The 15,173-nt window shown below is 40.5% G+C and overlaps 2 protein-coding genes across 2 annotated transcripts; both read right to left on the bottom strand.

Annotated features, from left to right (window-relative positions):
* Positions 1-690: 690 nt before the first annotated feature.
* Positions 691-8,537, bottom strand: casp3b (caspase 3, apoptosis-related cysteine peptidase b). The gene is made up of 7 exons (XM_084550379.1): positions 8,364-8,537; positions 5,536-5,613; positions 4,309-4,478; positions 3,494-3,622; positions 2,285-2,460; positions 1,781-1,901; positions 691-1,639 (listed from the first exon to the last, which is right to left on the bottom strand). The coding sequence occupies exons 2-7, from the start codon at positions 5,607-5,609 to the stop codon at positions 1,413-1,415; spliced, it is 897 nt and encodes a 298-aa protein (XP_084406505.1). The 5' UTR covers positions 5,610-5,613; positions 8,364-8,537; the 3' UTR covers positions 691-1,412.
* Positions 8,538-8,755: 218 nt separating this feature from the next.
* Positions 8,756-14,989, bottom strand: cenpu (centromere protein U). The gene is made up of 13 exons (XM_084549600.1): positions 14,884-14,989; positions 14,101-14,155; positions 13,884-13,965; positions 13,468-13,699; positions 12,502-12,574; positions 12,294-12,377; positions 12,118-12,202; positions 11,739-11,859; positions 11,508-11,586; positions 9,674-9,721; positions 9,456-9,517; positions 9,173-9,329; positions 8,756-9,035 (listed from the first exon to the last, which is right to left on the bottom strand). The coding sequence occupies exons 1-13, from the start codon at positions 14,886-14,888 to the stop codon at positions 8,961-8,963; spliced, it is 1,158 nt and encodes a 385-aa protein (XP_084405726.1). The 5' UTR covers positions 14,889-14,989; the 3' UTR covers positions 8,756-8,960.
* Positions 14,990-15,173: the final 184 nt, after the last annotated feature.

The following is a 15,173-nucleotide window of genomic DNA, read 5'->3' as shown; positions in this document are numbered from 1 at the left end:
CATCTGGTGGTTGGATGTTGACGTGCAGCCACTAACTTTAAAAAACAAACATCCCACTAAACAGCATCAAACAAAATATATAACGTGCTCTGTACCTTCGTCCCTCTAGTGATTAATGCTAGGTAAGAGGTTGATGTTTTATAATCAGGTACACAGAATAAAAAATAAAAATAAAAGAGAACATAAATTGTCAACACAATCTGATTTTACCACCCAGGATGTATCTAACGTAGGTGCAGATTCTGACAGGAAACTGTCTGATTGCCGCCTTCTCAACAAAGGAGTTTCAGATTGCTCAGTTGAAGCTTATTATAAACTGTCCGGATCTAAATGTGCACTGGGAGCATCTTAATTACCTCCCAGGGCGCTTTTAGACACGGCACATTCCTCTACAAGTATTTCCTAGAGAAGACACAAATGCTGTTCATAAAGTGTCATTTTCGAAACCTGACAAAAGTTGCTTCTGGTCACTTATTCAGCTCCCGTACTTAATATTCGTGCAACAATACATACATACACACACACACACACAAAAAAAACAAGTTTTATGAACCGCTGCAGTTCTCTGTGTTTCAGGATCTCTGAAGCAACAGCTGGTTTTAAAGAGGTTTTGATAAAGAAGTGGTAGTAACAATATGTTTAGAACAGAAATCATCACCATACGAGGAAATAAATGAATAAATAATAGTGAAGTTCTTAATGAATAGATTTTTGTTCAGTAAATGAACAATAGTAACTAGAATAATGACTTTATCCTCTGTTTTCTTGTCTACTGCCCTGGTAGCTGATAATTTTCCTATCGATGAGATCAAAGAAAGCAGTGAGTCAGAAACGAAAAAGAAGAATCTTTATATGTTGATTTGTCTTACATCAGATAGAATTTCACCATTTGTACACACTTATAATACTTACTTTAAATTAAGCCTGCTCATAATATGCTCTTGTTAGTGGTATGTAGACACTCCTGTACAGGTCATACACAACAGGAATTATAAAAACTCAACTCAGTGTAGTATGTAATCATTACAGAAAATGATTAGGTACAATCCAGGTTATTGGTGGTTTGTTTTGTTGCCCTGTGTAGAAACACAAAATCTGAGGAGATACTGTCACCATCATCTAGTTATTGTTCGTACATTTATTAAATAAAAAAACTAGGCTAGAACAGTATAAAAGTAAGTTGTGTGTGTTAAACCAATTATCCTGTAAAAACAGAATTAAAAGACGTGTGCTGACAGGCGTGTAAGTGATGGAGTACACATCCTTGCAAAATGTCCCATCACAATTTCATTCTTTTTGCAACACTTAAAGATATAAAAGATACGACTATGACGGGTTCAAATTCCCATAAAAAGCCAAAACAAAAATACGAAATGAAATTGGCAATACCAGCCCACTCACTTTGGACCCAGTTAAGGAATGTAAAAGTCCTTGGTCAACATTGAGACGATGCAGGGGACCTGCTTCTTTCCACTAAATCCAGGAATGCTTGCAGAAGATTCAAAGCCCCGTGACACTTTATAGTTGACTCGAGTCATGATCTGCAACAGCTCCAATTTCCCTCTATATTCCAGCAAAGCCTCACACAACGACTGTATGAACCAGGAGCCGTTGGTTGTGTTTCTCCATGAATAGTAGCCTGCAGGACAAGTGACAGTGTCAGCAATGTTAGAAAAGACACCTGGAAACAACAATATGTTGGTAGCAATAAAACGTCTTGAATGCAGAAATATTAACAGAACAAATACAATTTTTTTCTACCGATGCTATTACTGGTTACCTGGAGCTGTGGAGTAGGCATACAAGAAGTCCGCCTCCACAGGAATCTTCTCTGATACTGAATCATCTACACTGTCGGTCTCAATACATGATCCCTCATCCAGGGCTGTACCACGGCATGCCTAAAAGGTGAAGGACAGCCATGTATTATTCACTTCAACTGTGTCCAGATGGTGTGGGGTTTGATTGCTCACATTAACCACAACAAAAACATTGCTGTTTAAAGTTTATTGTAGTCATGCTGTATGGTGGAAGTTATTCATTCTGACTCCCAAGTTTTGACAAACTTGCACATGAAGTTGTTATCTTCTTGTATTTGAAGCTGCTCAGTAAAGCAGTGGTTTAAAATGCACAGTGTCAAACTATTGAGAGCCACTTTGAGAATTGAAAGAACAATAAAAAACATTGCCATATAAGCCTTTCACTGAAACATGAATTTCAAAACACACTGCAATGGATGGAAGAGCAGTCTGTGTGTGCAGTGTCATGCGTATAGTCAACTTACCTGAATGAAGAAGAGTTTGGGTTTCCCCACCAGACTCTTACATTTATTATCTTTGAAACACTTTATCAGGGTTTCAAACTTTTCACATCTATCAGTGCCATATATCACCCCCTCATCTCCATGACTAAGCAGCACACAAGCAAAGGATGCATTCTTGCTGTGGTCCTCTTTGGCCACTGGAGACACAGAAGAATGGACAAGATAGTTTAACAGAACAGTGTCTTGATGACACTGTCAACATTTTAGCATTAGCGTTTGGCAATCAAAGAGTAATGACATTCACAGTATTCCCATGCTAGCGACTTGAATTCCAAGGTTAGTCATGGGTATCAATATAATAGCAACTATAATTCCTAGATTAGTCATTAGTATCTCTACGCTAGCAATGTGAATTCCTAGGTGAGTCACTGGTATCAATATAATATCAACTAGTATTCTTAAATCAGTCAATTGCATCCCTATGCTAGTGAACAGAATTCCTTGATTGGTTATTGGTATCTCTATGCAACTAGAATTCCTAGGTCAGTCACTGGTATCTCTGTGCTAGTGACTATAATTCCTAGGTTAGTCACTGGTGGTCCTATGCTAGTGACTATAATTCCTAGGTTAGTCACTGGTATCCCTATACTAGGGACTATAATTCCTAGGTTAGTCATCGGTATCAATATGCTAACGACTAGAATTCCTAGGTTAGTCATTGGTACCTCTATGCTAGCAACCTGACTTCTTAGGTCAGTCATGGGTGTCCCTATGTTAGCCACTAATATTTCTAGGTTGGTCATTGATATATCTATGCAAGCAACTAGAATTCCTAGTCCAGGACCACTGGTGGTCCTATGCTAGCGACTAGAATTCCAGGGTTAGTCAATGGGTATTTCTATGCTATCAGCTTGAATTCCTAGGTCAGTCGCTGGTATCACTATGCTAATGACTATAATTCCTATATTAGTCACTGGTATATCTATGCTAGCAACTTGAATTCCTAGGTCAGTCATGGGTATCTCTATGCTGGCAACAGAAATTCCAAGGTTAATCACTGGTATCCCCCAGGCTAACAGCTACCATTTCTAGTTTATTCACTAGGAAGCCTAGCGGGGCAAGTTGCTAACCTCCTGATATAAATGACTATCACTGACAGCGAAACAGGACTGGGAGGATTTTCGTTAAAACAGTCAATAATAATCTTGAATGAATGCAAAATACTATTACCCTTTATCAACAGTTGCTGCATCTCAGACACAGTCTGGTCATTTACAACCTTGGTCTTGTAACCCAGAGAGGAGAAGGCCTTCATTGCACAAGAGGCATCAACATCTGTCCCATGTCGCGTACCCATCCCTATAGAGACCCACAAACACACAAATACAAAGGCAGTACACTATTAAATGCCCGTATCAAAGAACAGGTTTGAACAGAGTGACTCACAAACCATCTAAACTCATACCTTGTGTTTCTGATATTTTTGGAGATGTAATAATCACAAATGAGGAATGAAGCAGACATTTTGACTTGACACGAGTAGGAAAAGTGTTGGTGCATCAAATAACATCAGTGGCTCTGTCACATTCAAGTGTCCTTGTAAAAGAAGGCATGCAAAATACATTCCTATGAAACTAAAGTAACACTATCTTTTTCATTATTTTCCATCTGTGCTTATTATACTGTGCCACGTCACAATGTTATCTGTGAAAAAGACATTCTTTATGTGTCTTTCCACAGAACTTGACTTCAGCCGAATCCCTCCCATCTCTTCTCGGATGGCATAGCACCCGTCCATTGATGCAGAAGGGCACTCACTACACTTGAATTTAGCACACCTGTCCACCCGCTAAGCTGACTGACATTATGACAATATCCAAATGTCAGTGGGTGGCTTGCTAACTGCTTCCAGACTGAATGAATGGTGCTTATTTTGGGGGAATACTGTATTGGTAGAGTACTGAGTTTGTAGACAATGGTTCATGTGTCCATGACATGAAAGAGTGTGCATCGGTGTGTATAAACTGCTGGATGGGTGTATTTACCGGTATTTTTGCGGAAGTTCTTATTGTTGATGATCAAACAGGTTCCGATGCAAGGGTAGTCCATCTTGTAGCGGTAAGCCCCAGAATCTGTAGCGTCAATGCTGCTGCTTTTGGTGTTCGACTTCACTTCCTTAGTCTTATTAACGCCTGGAGGTGATGTTACACTTGCCCTGAAAATATACACAAACAAGCACACACATTCATGAACACACTCTGCTTAAAACCTGGAGAACCTGATTATCACCAGCACAGTTATCATCCTTTGACAACTTAATGGTTTAACTGCAATCTGTGCCTGATTATGCACCTCTCACACACTATGTTTCGTAATGATTTCTTAGATATTTCATTATAAAGGTTGATGTATTAAATAGCTACCTACTAAGTCTAAAAGTCTGGCAGAAATAAGGACTTTGTAGAAAAAGTTGTATTTCTGGCGCGACTTCACCTGCTATCAAGGTTCATGGAAGAGGAAAAGCAATTGTACAAAAGGTCAAGACTGGGATTTCTTGGAGAAGAATGAAATGATTTTTTTGGTTTTAATATCAACAAAACGAGAATTAAAAAGAAACTGTCACACATTAAAAGGTGGCCATCAAACCTTAAGATGCAGCTTTTAGAAGGTAAGGTAACGTAAAGTGCTTTACTTATCATTATACAATTGTATAACGAAATTGCATGGTCAGATGGATGGTTAGTCTTGAGCCGCTGCAATCGAGCGTGGGCCAACCTGACCCAGCCCCATGTTTTTTGGTGATGGTGGGAGGAAAATGGAGTGCCCCGAGGAAACCACCAGCACTAACCACTGTGCTACCGTGCTGCCCCTACTTAAGAAAGTACCAAAATAGGTATGGTTGCTGATGCATACTTAAACCTGTTACACTTTAAATTAAAAAGGAAAGAGTGGGAACTTATATGCAGAGTTAACTGACTCTGAGAGACTGCAAAAGAGGAACACATACAGCCACTCTAGCCACCCACAGAACAGCCACATGGCTGAACTGACTAGAGGATGATAAAGGCGCTTCTTGGAGGTGAGCGTTTCATTTGGGACAAATGACACTTGAAGTCCAGTGATCTCACACAATGCCCCACATTGCTTTGCCCTTCTTCAGCCTTAGCAGAGGTCAAGTCAGCCAGGAGGTGCACATTTGTTAGCACATGTTTTCAAAGAATAGAGCAAACCCTTTATGTTTGATCATGTTCATGGGCAGTCACACACAGTACCTCTTTAGAAAACTGAAGGCATCCACATCGTCTCCACCACTCGGCGTGTCTCGGTCACCGCATTCCTCAGCCATATCGCTGCAGACACAGAAAGAGAGGATTTAGAAAATAGTAAATGTGTGATACCTGTAAGACATTGATAGGAAAGCTAAATACTCTGCTGCCTTCTCCTGAGCTCCTCTCTTACTCCCCACATACCTTTAGACATATGTATAGACACATACACAAATTGCCTAGTTGTGACTCATCAGAGAATGGACATGGACCTTCTGAGGGTGTCCTGTAGTGTCTGGTAACAGAATGTTGTTAGCGGGGGCCTTTGGGTCCTATGGGCTGAGGGGAGGATCCTCTGTGGATCATCCCACAGATACTTAATCAGTTTGGGATCTGGTGAATTTGGAGGCCAGGTCAACACCTTGTGCTGTTCTTGTTCTTGTTTTTTTAGTTGTTCCTAACCTGTTTTTTTGTGTGTGGCTGAATACTGCTGAGGATGGATGCTGTCATCAAGGAGTGTCATTGCTACAGGGTGGGGGTGCCTGGTCTGGTCTAGGCGGTTGCTGCATGTCTAAGTAACATCCTCATAAATGTCAGGTCCAAACGTTTCCCAGCAGAACATTGTATAGTCACAATATTGTCATTGTTCTTTACTTCTCCTGTCACTGGTTTTAATGTTGTGACTGAATGGTGTATATGACATACACCACCCACAACATACATAGAAAGATATACAAATGCAGAATTATACATACTAGAGTTCCCACTGACAACAACTAAATATTATATTTTTGTAGTAACAGTTGGCTGATCTAATCTAAACACTAAACTTTAACACTGGTTTCACTCAACTACTGTTGTGCTTTAATGAAAGAAAAATAATAGTGGCAACTAAAGCATAGCAGATATTTATTTATTTATTTATTTTGGCTGATTCAAACATCCATATTTAGGCGTTTAAAGACACTGGAAAACGCTATATCAACTCATCAACTGCATTTTTTTTTAAAGCAAACACATCAGCATAGATTTGTCTTTAAATAACCCTGATGCATGTGATTCACGCTGAGCATTTTACAGCTGAAAAGTCAACTCTCTGGTGGACTCTTCAGTTATTCAGCCGTGCATTACGCCTTCAGATGTTTCAGTCAGAAAGCTGAGATCTAAAGATATCGTCACACGTAAATAATATACCTTAACGCTCCGTTTGTTCCACCCTGAGGTATAGGTTTTACTGGTACGGGTTTTCTTGTTTCAAATCAGTGGTGGGGGTGTTGGTTTTAGATGTGGCGGCACACCAACGCTTAAAAATGTCGCAGAATTAGATTTAGATTTAGAATTACATTTACAGTGCTTAAAGGGCTTGTTTACTCAGATACTGCCGTAAACACATGCAGTGCGTACTCATTTAGTATAAACACAATGGTTCCAGTGGGAACTTTTGACAATAGTGAGGAACCAAGATAGGATTTCCTGCCATTCTTGTGTTGTGAGGGCAAAAGTAGGCCATGTGGTGTTAAAATTTGTAATCTAGATTAGCCAGCTGTTTAAATATACACAACTATTTCAAACCGTCAAAACAGACAGAAGACAGAAGATGTGCAGTAGATGCAAAATTTTGGAGCATAAGAGCCACGTGGTTAATCCTGGAAGATCTTCACACTGTTATTAGCTTTATTTATTGTGGTTTACTTGGTTTAAGGTTAAAGTGGCACTAAGGTAACTCACAACACACGTATATTGTTGTTCTGTGTGTGATTTGAAAGGCTCAGATTTGCTGCAGGAACATCCACGGGTACAGACGTGGGTTAGGAGTACACAGCTCATAGCGAAACCTCAGTGACAAAACAGGAAATTGTTTACAAATCGTTTAATCAGCAACGGCGGCTTTGAAACGCTGTAAAACAAAAGTGATACTAACGCAGCTCTCAAACAACATTAGTCGTGTTTATATTTGTGTAATCACCAAAATGAATATTAGGTTAACTCAAACAAAACACTTTAACAAGCAACATAAGCTGACTATATGTGTCAACATTGTAATTGTACTTGTAAATGTTAAAACATATATTCGGCGCAGGTTTAAACACAGTATTAATTTAAAAACACACATAACAGACCTGAGCAACTGCAGCAACCTCAGATCATAGCACTGCACCCACAGGCTTGTACAGTAGACACTAGGCATGATGGGTGCATCACTTTATCCGCCTCTTTTATTACCTTGATGCCCGCATCACTCTGGAACAGGGTAAATCTGGACTCATCAGACCACATGACCTTCTTCCATTGCTCCAGAGTCCAATCTTTATGCTCTCTTGCAAATTAGTCCCAATCCCTTGAGTTTACTTCTTATTGTACGTGTGGAACTGCTCTTACTTTCACTATTAAACATAGCCCTGAGTTCTACTGTTGATTTTCTTTGATTTGATTTCACCAAACGTTAAGCTTCTCAAACAGACTAAGATATTTTCCACGACCACAGGATGTGTCTTTAGACATGGTTGTTTAAGAAATGAGAAGCTACTCATTGTATTAGTTGTGGTTAAATAACTTGTTGCCAGCTGAAAGATAATCACCCATGCTGTAATTACTCAATAGGAGGCTCGTACCTACTTGCTTAGTTAAATCCAAGTGGCGACTTGTTTTTGGCCAGGCAGTGTATTTATAACGTAATTCGAGATAGAAGGTTTAAACACCGAATTAATTTAAAATAATTAGGTGCTACTTCACACTCACTGTAAAAAAAACTACATAACTAAACCAGTTGGACGTGTCCAGTGTCTCTTAAGTGTCTCTTAAATAACAACAGTACATAATAATAATAAACGCACCTTTTTTTGAAGGCAGGTCGTCGTAGAAGCAGGTAAAAGCAACAGGTTCACTGTTACACCCAAACGTCACTGCAAAGAATGTCACGTTCAAAGTACAGCCCTGAAACTTCCAGCCAATCAGGAACGCCCGTGTTGGCGAGACGTCAGCGTTCCTGATTGGCTGAAAAAAAAGGCACAAGCTGATTGGTTTAGAAAACTTTCGTTCTCAGAACAGGTTGAGGAACTTAATTATCATAATGAGGGGAGTCAAGCCACACAGGAAACCAGACAGTGCGTGTGTAGGCTGTTGTGTGTGGTTACTCAGCTCCGCATTTGCATACTTTAACATCTTAGAAAACTTAGAAAGAAAAATGAATACACACCTCTATTATTTGCATTTATTATACATATAATGTACAATTATAACACGTTGTACATGAAGTCTGAGAGCACACAATGCTGGCAGTACACGAAATACAACATCCAAAACAATCTAAGCTCTTAATGAACACAGCAGCTTTAGTATTATAACATAATGATGTGGTTTCTGAGAGCGTCAAATTCTATATATTTGTGTATCTGTATTGCGTGACATTCTCCACTACATTTTTCCTTTATTCACACGTTTATTTCCTCTGCGACCCGGACATACTTTGCCTCCAACAGCAGAGCCGGTAAGCTGGACGCCCCGTACTGAAAAGAAGAATATTACCATAAGCAGGTCGTTAAAACAGCAGGGATTAAAAAGAACAGACTGTACCTGTGACTAAGATACACAAATAATCAGACACGATTTCTAGAGTAAATACTGGCATTAGTGTTGAGTGTACCGTCTCCTTCTCCTTGCGGTGTTTGTGTCGGTAGTCCAGGTATTTTCTGTTGAGCTCTTTGATGTCCTGGAGGAAGGCATGGCCTCGTCTCAGATCAGCTAATCTGAGCTCTAGCTGAGTTTTTTCCTTCTTCAGCAGCCCCACCTGCCTCTCTGCCCTGTGGGAACAAAACAAAAAACTTGTTTGTTGTCAAAATGTATGTGCCAGTGACTATTTATTTCAAATGTATAACACAAAACCACAAGCTAATCTGCATTTATGAAAATGGTAACTTTATTCTCACCTCATCAGCTCATGTTTGGCGTTCAACAGTCTCTGTGTCTTTTTACGGATCAACGAACCCACCTGACACGCAAAGACAAACAAAACAAAGCTGAAGCTGGACAAAAAGTCAACATTGAATGCCTTTGTACGTTTTAAATGCAAAACGATGCGTTTAAAAAAGTGGTGGACGAACGAGCCCCCGGAGCCACGTGGCTAAAGAATGTTAACCGTATTCACCCTGGCGTTTTCTCTTCTTAGAACCCTGAACTCCTTACAAGAAGAGATCTGGAGGAGCAAAGGAAATGGAAAATATGGTAGTTTCAGTATTTCATTAGAGCACTGATACAAATCAATAACATTCACAATACCACACTCTTCGTCTTTGAGGTTTACTTTCGAAGGAAAAAAAAGTACAAATGCCACATTGCTGTCGGCATGAAAAGATAAAAATGAAATGTTATGAATAATTACTCTGAATATACACCGATCAGCCACAACATTAAAACCACCGACAGATGGTAAATGATGATGGCTTGTGATGGGATGTTTGACACTGAGGCTCTGAAGACTGTTTCACTCTACTGAAGCAGACTGGTTCGAAACACCTTGTCGAGGCTTGTATCAAATCTCCGTGTTCGTATGACGGATGACGTCGGGGGCTTCATATGTCATAATGAAACTGACTAATTCGGGATAGTATGACGGATGACGTTGGGGGCTTCATATGTCATAATGAAACACTGACTAATTCGGGTCATTTGCGCCGCAAAATTCATTACAAGGAGATGCAAAATGCTCGGTGTTGCCTCCGGGCTTCACAGCGTTGCATAAGAACTTCTCAGAAAACTTTAGTCATACCATACCACCTCCAAAACACTGATGTTGAAATACCTGTGATCTCACTTCACAGCAAAAACCTGTCTTATCAATCTGAACCATGTTTCAGGTAACAGGTAGCAACAGGCAAACACATTCAGACGTCTTACTAGTAAATTCATTGATTAATTTTCTGTAACCGCTTGTCCTGGGAAGGGTCGGTGGGGGGGGGGGCTGGAGCCTATCCCAGCTGTCATCAGGCAAGAGGCGGGGTACACCCTGGACCAGTCTATCGCAGGGCTAACACAGAGAGACAGACAAGCTGCTTAAGACTGACTTTATTGTTTTTGGGTTTTGTTTGGAACTGGAATCAACGTGATGTGTAAATCATTTGGAAGTTTTTGGCAGGCCACCGTAGCTATAATTACAGATGGCCACTAGATGTCCCGGGTCGTGTCGGTCTTTGAGGCTTTGAATCTTTTTATGGTACAATCAGGAAGTATCCCCAGAAGCTTCACAAGGTTTCATCCGTCCATCTCTAACTTTGACCATCTTACGCCAATCCAATGTTCTGCTGGGAAACATCTGGACCTGGCATGCATTCATGTGGCTGTTACTTAGACATGTAGCACCCACCTAGACCAGACCAGACACCCCCATCCCATAGCAATGACACTCCTCGATGGCAGCAGCCATCCCCAGCAGGATGCACCCACACAAAAACGTTTTAGGAACAACTCAAAAAACATGAAGAACAGCACAAGGTGTTGACCTGGCCTCCAAATTCACTAGATCCCAAACTGATCAAGTATCTGTGGGATGATCCACAGAGGCCCCTCCCCTCAACCCACAGGACCCAAAGGCCCCCCACTAACAACCTTCTGTTCCCAGACATCACAGGACACCCTCAGAAGGCCTATGTCCACTCTATGATGAGTCACAACTGTTTTGGAGGCTTAAGGGAGACCTACACAATATTAGGAAGGTGGTCATAATGTAATGCCTGATCGGTGTAAGTCTACAGTTTGAAAATAAAAATCCAGCCCTGTCATGGGCATTTTAGATTAAAACAGCTTGCTGCCACTGATACACAACAACCAAAATACTAGTTTATATCATTAAGAAATCTGGTTGTAGGTGTGTCGGTGGCATTAGTTTTCAAAAGCCTTTTTAAAGAAATATCAGCTTGAAAAGTCCAGTTACTATTTTCTTGACAATCTGTGTATCATATGAACCAGGATTAGTAAAGCCTGACCTTTTCCGAAAGCTGGTCTTTGACATTGTTGGAGAAAGAATCGATGGACTGCTTGACTGCTTCAGACTTCACAGACTCCCTGAAAACAAACAGAATACATCTATTTACATCTACACCTAAACTGTTGATCTAAGCAATTGTGCGTTGGTAACATGAAGTGAAAGGGTTGGATTACATCCAAGAACCCTTAGAGGTACTAGGAGCAGTGATTGATCAGATGTCGGAATTTACCTGTACTGGTCACAGAAATCAAGGAAGGCATCCAGCACCACCTCTAACTCGGTTTGTGTCTTATGACTTTGTCTCTTCCTCCTCTGTTTATTTGTTTTGTCTTCTTCCCCTGATGTGCTGCCTTCAGGAGGATGAACCAGAGATCAGTGGCTCAAGTCGTTCAACACTCGTTGAACACCAATTTTTAATTAAAACATTTAAATAAAAGTTAAAATATCACAATATTAATCCCTCAAACATGTTTTTGCCTCATTTTAATGTTTATGCTGAGCTAAGCCGACAGTCTTGTAAAGCAGTACTAATGTTTATTTCTCACTCTGAGTATTTTGTTGTTCAGAAGTCATAACTGACACTGGCCTCTTTTACTCTTTTCTCTTACCCGATGACGATTTTTTATATTTATCGAGTGAAGACTTTCCGGTTCTGCCCAAGCTGCCCATATTAGCTTTCTTTGGACTTGGCTTCTGAATAAAAGAAAGAAAAAGACGAGCTGTCAGAACGTAGACTGCTCGGCTCCCGGTACCAGTCGTCTCCTGAAGTTAGTCCGCTCCATACCCATTCGGATTCTTCGTCACCCTCCTCATCAGAGGACAGGACTCTGCTACGCCTCTGTTTGGTAAACTCTGGGTCAAATTCCTCCTGAAAGAAAGGAAAATCTCAGAAAAGCCCCAACTTAACTAGTCCCACAAACTGTTTCTCATTGTTTTCTAGTGCTGCTTCATTTCTAATGTGTTACTGTCACTACAGACGTTCACTGCCTCACCTGTGACTGCGTGCCACTACCTGATCCAGTCTTAGTCTTCTTGTCCTTCTTCAGCGGCTGATTCTTCACAGGCCTTGCAGGGACACAAAGAACAGACAGATTAATAAAACATAACACAAGTCAGACAAGCAAGTACATGGAAAAAGAAGACAGACATAGAGCACTGCTGTGCCTGGATACTGATAAGCAGAGAATTGGCTTGATACGTCCAACCAAGCAGCACTGGGTTCTTTGAATCTATTAGTGTCTTTGTGTACTGTATATCTTCTCTTCACCACTTACTAAGTCAGCCCTTCATCACTTGCAGGCAATTCAAGCTGCTAGACTTTAACAGATGGCATCATGTAGGTCCCAGTTTAAAGCTCTCACATAGGCATAACTGTTCAAATGGGCACTTGGGTAATTTCTATGTAGATAGAGGCTTTAAATACACATAATAAATGTATATATTTTTATTTTGGTTTGTTTTTAACTTTGATTTTTTTGTGCCGTTTTGCAAAACGTGCATTGATCCCAGTTTTTAGTTTAGTATTCTGTTTTTGACTTTTGTCTGTGAGCAATTTACTTCACAGTAGTATTTCACACATTTCTGTGGGTGCCCAGTTCATTCATACTTTTGTTCACACACTAGTTTCGTATTTCACGTTCAACCTAACATGTGACAGCTGACAGTTAAACAATATGTGAGACTTGAAAAGGGAAAAGAAAAGGGAAAGAAAGAAATGCGTTTCCATTGCTTTTTAATGCACTGCATATATATGTGGCCTCACCTTCCTTCACTCTTTTTCCCAACTAAACCTCTCTTGATTTCTGGAGCAGGAACTGTCTTCTTCTCTACATCTAACTCTACTCTTTCCTCTTCAGTCATTCTCTTTACAGGCCTGACCAGTACAGACAGAAGGAACAAAAAATGCAATCACAGCTGTGCTTGGAAAGTTAAGTGTCAAAAAATACCGTTGACCGTACTTGCTTTTGACCTTCTCTCCAGTACTTCTCTTTCTCCTCTTCTTCTTCTTCTTCTCTTCCTCCTCCTCCTCGTTCTCTTCAGCCCCCTCTGTCCCCTTCCTCTTGACAACAGCTCCACGCTGTTTGTGAGCGGCCTTCAGACCGTTTGCACCTCCCGCCCGTCCTCTGTCCATATTTCCATCATCTAAAAGATTCAGATCTTCTTCTATGGCAGTACTGTGCAGAGGGTTACCTAGGCAACACAAGATTTGTCTGGTCAGTTAGTTTCACTTCCTGCTAGACACTGGAAACAGGAATATAATAAATAAAATATTGTGCAATGACTATGAACTATTTATGACATTTAAATAGATTAAGACTTTAAAGTCTCGTGGATGCATGATGGCACTGACATGGATACAAAGATAAAGACTCACCGTTATTTCTCTGCAGTCCCTCCAGGAAGCTGGACTTGTCTATAGTGGACAAGTTGGGGCAGTCCATTTCATTAGAAGATTTCTGAATGTGAACACAACAGAGGCGAATACAAGACCACACCCACAATTTAAAGTACATTAATGTATCTTAACAGGTGTAATAGCACATGCTGATGTTTTGACAACAACCCATTCACCTGATCGTTGGTGGACTCACCTGCCTCTCCTCCGGTGGCGCTCGGAGCACTTTGGCTCCTCTGCCCTTTCTGGCACTGCAGAAACAAGAGAAAGTCTTTACAGGGAAGCCGTGGACTCTGCTTGGGACTCCCCTCTACAACCATCCCTTAGTTACGCTGCTGGGGGACGATGCACCAAACACATGTCCTCCTTCTTTCTTCTCTCTCGCATCCTCCACTTTCTTTTTCTCTGGCACAGAGCTCTTGCCCTCTAATTTCCTATCTACTACTAGTCATGCAATTCTGTGCTATTACTATATAGAATGTTTACTGCTGTGTGTATTGAATTGAACCATGGCTGAAGTGCCCCTGAGCAAATATACCTAAATAACACTAAATTGTCAACCTGGGTGCCTTGTATGGCTCCCCACTACTCTAAGATTCATTAAACAAATTAATTGGGTGTGTATACAAAATTTGCATTGCATTTACTACACAGTATTTGTCACCATGACAACCATGTGACACGTCCAGCTACTTCCTGTCTGCGAAATTTACAATGAATCCTTCCTTTGTTTTGGCTATTTGGCTGAACCGAATTCAAGTCCACCACTTCGTATGCCTACATAAGCACCAAAACAACACTGATAACGAACATTAATTTCCTCGCCTTTCCTCGCCTGCTAACAGCGATTCGAGCAGGGGAAACGTTAAAGCGTCGGAGTTTTGAAACGAAATTAGTTCGACTTCGCAAACAGCAGAGAAAACTGTATGTTTAAGTAGATGTCTTGTTAAGTTTATAGGTCGCAATTCATATTTCTCACCTCATTATTAACAGCCGTGGCTAAAATAACGGCTATGTTTTTTGTAAACACACCGCAGCTTGAAATGAAGCAACGTCCCGCAAAATATTTCAAGTTCCGGACTGTACCATTCCAGATACACAGGGGTGGCAGGAGATTATAATTAAATGACAAAAAAGAACATCTTACGGCGAAATGTGAGAGTTAGTGTCAATAAGATTCATGTAGATAATTAAATTGTGCGTATATCCAAAATATACACATTTTGCTTTGAATAAGTGTAAGCGGTGCATATTTTATGAATGATCCAC

Source organism: Chelon labrosus (genome assembly GCF_963514085.1).
Source record: "Chelon labrosus genome assembly, chromosome: 8".
NCBI classification, from domain to species: Eukaryota; Metazoa; Chordata; class Actinopteri; order Mugiliformes; family Mugilidae; genus Chelon; species Chelon labrosus.
This window is presented reverse-complemented; position numbering and strand designations above follow the sequence as displayed.

Bases quoted from the DNA above. Each gene is read 5' to 3' on its own strand.
- cenpu (XM_084549600.1), bottom strand. The intron at 12,575-13,467 runs GTACGGTCAACG...TGTCCCTGCAAG, and splicing joins GGAGAGAAGGTCAAAAGCAA to GCCTGTGAAGAATCAGCCGC. The intron at 9,036-9,172 runs GTACACTCAACA...TCTTCTTTTCAG, and splicing joins ACCGCAAGGAGAAGGAGACG to TACGGGGCGTCCAGCTTACC.
- casp3b (XM_084550379.1), bottom strand. From the start codon at position 5,609: ATGGCTGAGGAATGCGGTGACCGAGACACGCCGAGTGGTGGAGACGAT. The intron at 3,623-4,308 runs GTAAATACACCC...GGGTCTCTATAG, and splicing joins GAACTTCCGCAAAAATACCG to GGATGGGTACGCGACATGGG. The intron at 2,461-3,493 runs GTAATAGTATTT...CTGTGTCTCCAG, and splicing joins GCAGCAACTGTTGATAAAGG to TGGCCAAAGAGGACCACAGC.